This window comes from Penaeus chinensis, chromosome 23 (assembly GCF_019202785.1).
Source record: "Penaeus chinensis breed Huanghai No. 1 chromosome 23, ASM1920278v2, whole genome shotgun sequence".
Lineage (NCBI taxonomy): Eukaryota > Metazoa > Arthropoda > Malacostraca > Decapoda > Penaeidae > Penaeus > Penaeus chinensis.
Window position 1 is genome coordinate 19,540,656 of NC_061841.1, and position 2,500 is coordinate 19,543,155.

The 2,500-nt window shown below is 49.6% G+C and overlaps 2 protein-coding genes across 4 annotated transcripts in view; one reads left to right on the top strand and one right to left on the bottom strand.

Moving 5' to 3' along the window:
* The window catches only part of LOC125037295 (transcription initiation factor TFIID subunit 10-like), a 52,067-nt gene that overhangs the window by 6,149 nt on the left and 43,418 nt on the right, over positions 1-2,500 (top strand). The gene's annotated exons all lie outside the window — the stretch shown is intronic.
* Positions 1-2,500, bottom strand: part of LOC125037294 (chloride intracellular channel exl-1-like) — a 33,136-nt gene that overhangs the window by 843 nt on the left and 29,793 nt on the right. For all 3 annotated transcript variants that reach the window (XM_047630361.1, XM_047630360.1, XM_047630362.1), the window contains exons 2-5: positions 1,737-2,088; positions 1,399-1,529; positions 1,098-1,296; positions 661-824 (exon numbers count right to left, since the gene is read on the bottom strand). In XM_047630361.1, coding sequence (XP_047486317.1) covers positions 661-824; positions 1,098-1,296; positions 1,399-1,529; positions 1,737-1,922 — 680 coding nt within the window. In that variant the 5' untranslated portion in view covers positions 1,923-2,088. The remainder of the gene's footprint in view (positions 1-660; positions 825-1,097; positions 1,297-1,398; positions 1,530-1,736; positions 2,089-2,500) is intronic.

Genomic DNA, 2,500 nt, shown 5'->3' on the forward strand with positions numbered 1-2,500 from the left:
CTCCTTCTTCCCCTTCTCCTTCTCCTTCTTCCCCTTCTCCCCTTCTCCCTCTCCCTCTCCCCCTCTCCCCTTCTCCCTCTCCCCCTCTCCCCTTCTCCCTCTCCCTCTCCCTCTCCCCTTCTCCCTCTCCCCTTCTCCCTCTCCCTCTCCCCCTCACCTTCTCCCTCTCCCTCTCCCTCTCCCCTTCTCCCTCTCCCCTTCTCCCTCTCCCTCTCCCTCTCCCCTTCTCCCTCTCCCTCTCCCCTCTCCCCTTCTCCCTCTCCCCTTCTCCCCCTCCCTCTCCGTGTCCCCTTCTCCCTCTCCCCTTCTCCCTCTCCCTCTCCCTCTCCCTCTCCCTCTCCCTCTCCCCTTCTCCCTCTCCCCTTCTCCCTCTCCCCTTCTCCCTCTCCCCTTCTCCCTCTCCCCTTCTCCCTCTCCCTCTCCCCTTCTCCCTCTCCCTCTCCCCTTCTCCCTCTCCCCTTCTCCCTCTCCCCTTCTCCCTCTCCCCTTCTCCCTCTCCCCTTCTCCCTCTCCCCTTCTCCCTCTCCCCTTCTCCCTCTCCCCTTCTCCCTCTCCCCTTCTCCCTCTCCCCTTCTCCCTCTCCCCTTCTCCCTCTCCCCTTCTCCCTCTCCCCTTCTCCCTCTCCCTCTCCCTCTCCCTCTCCCTCTCCCTCCTCCTTACCGCCAGAAACCGCGGAGATTCGTTGGGATATCATAGTCCTTGAGTGCTTTGGCTGCCACGCGCAAATGCTGTAGTTTGGGCAGAACCTCGCAGTCAAGGTGCGTTAAATTGCTTCCACCAAGGTACTGTATTTGCGCACCTGAGCTACCCTCGTCCTCGTCAGCCTGAGAGAACGGAGAGGAAAGCGTCTTTATTTTCTTGTATGTTGACAGTATGAACGCATATACATACGTATGTGTAATGTGTGATTACACTGAATAAGTACAAGTTGCTGTCTAAGTATACCGGTGATTTTATATTGGTATTATCAGTATACGATAAATGTTATTCAAATTAACCCATTTTGTTATCTCAAGAAAATAAATTTATTAAAATATATATATATATATATATATATATATATATATATATATATATATATATATATATTTCCTCACCTGAAGATTTGCATCTCCGTTGGATATGCCGTTTGCAATGTGCGTCCGTTCTAGGAAGTTGTTGAGGCGTTGCAGAGCATGGTCGAGCTTTGAAGGGTCTTGGTTGACGGCTTTTATGTAGAAACAGAATTTGGAAAAGAAGTCTTTGGTTGCTAGGTCTGCCTCGGCGCTGTTGTATTCCAGTCCACCTCCTGGAAACCTGAAAATGTACTCGTTTGAGTTGGTAATTTCACTCTCCAGTTCATTCCGAATGGAGACATGACTACCTTCAGTTCGAAATTCCCGCCCAACGCAGCCTTACTTCGTGTCGAGGTAGTGGATGATGTCGTCCAGGGCGTCGAAGCCGTCGTCCCCTTGGATGAGGGCGGGCACGTGTTTCAGACCCAGGGCCTTGAACTCGGCAGGAGGCTTGGCTGGGTTGGTGATGATGACCTGCGGAGCAAGGGAAGGGGTTCGTGAGTTTTGGGGCCACGTGCAAAGGACAATTCGTGAGTCGGGGGATTATTTTCTTGAGTGCTTAGGACAGTTAACGAATCATGTAATTATTTTCTGCACATAGCAATTTTTATCATTATAATCCTTCTCCAGACTCATTTATCTGAGACGTGCATATGCCTGAGTCTCGTTTCCTCTCCTTACCTTAAATCTCAAGAGGTTGTGTTGGGACTTGATAAGGAGAACCATGAGGACTCTCTGGCAGAAGGGACAGGCGCCCATTCTCTCGCCGTCCACGCCCGCCTTCACGTACACCGAGAGCTCTCCGCTGACGGCTCCCCCTCCTGCTGCCCCTGCTGCGGCCTGCTGCTGCTGACCCACGCTTCCCATTGTGCTTCTGTTTTGTTTGGTTTGTTTTTTCGTTCTTTCTTTCTATGATCTTTCTTTTCTTTTCTTTTCGTGGGTATTGGTTTGTGATACTTGGATTTCGCTGTTTTGATTTTTGATTGATAGTTGTTTCTTTTTATTGAGTCGGTTTGCTTACTTTTCGTCGTTCCTGGAAATGAGAAGAGGTTCGTGTTAGCGTTCGGATGTAAATGCGTAGATAGTGTGTATTATTATTTCGAGCAAAACAATGGAGTTCCCCTTTCTTTTCACGTTCTCTCTTATCTCTTTATCTTTATTTCCTTTATCCCCTCGTCATTTCATTCTTTACGCATCCGCCTCTCTACCTTTCCCTTTCTTAAATTCCCTTTCCCTTTCCCTTTCCCTTTCCCTTTCCCTTTCCCTTTCCCTTCCCCTTCTCGATTTCACTCTTCCACTCTCTTACCTCCACATATTCTCTCTCTCTCTCTCTCTCTCTCTCTCTCTCTCTCTCTCTCTCTCTCTCTCTCTCTCTCTCTCTCTCTCTCTCTCTCTCTCTCTCTCTCTGTCTCTCTCGACTTATTTTTATTCTCGCCCTCTTTTCT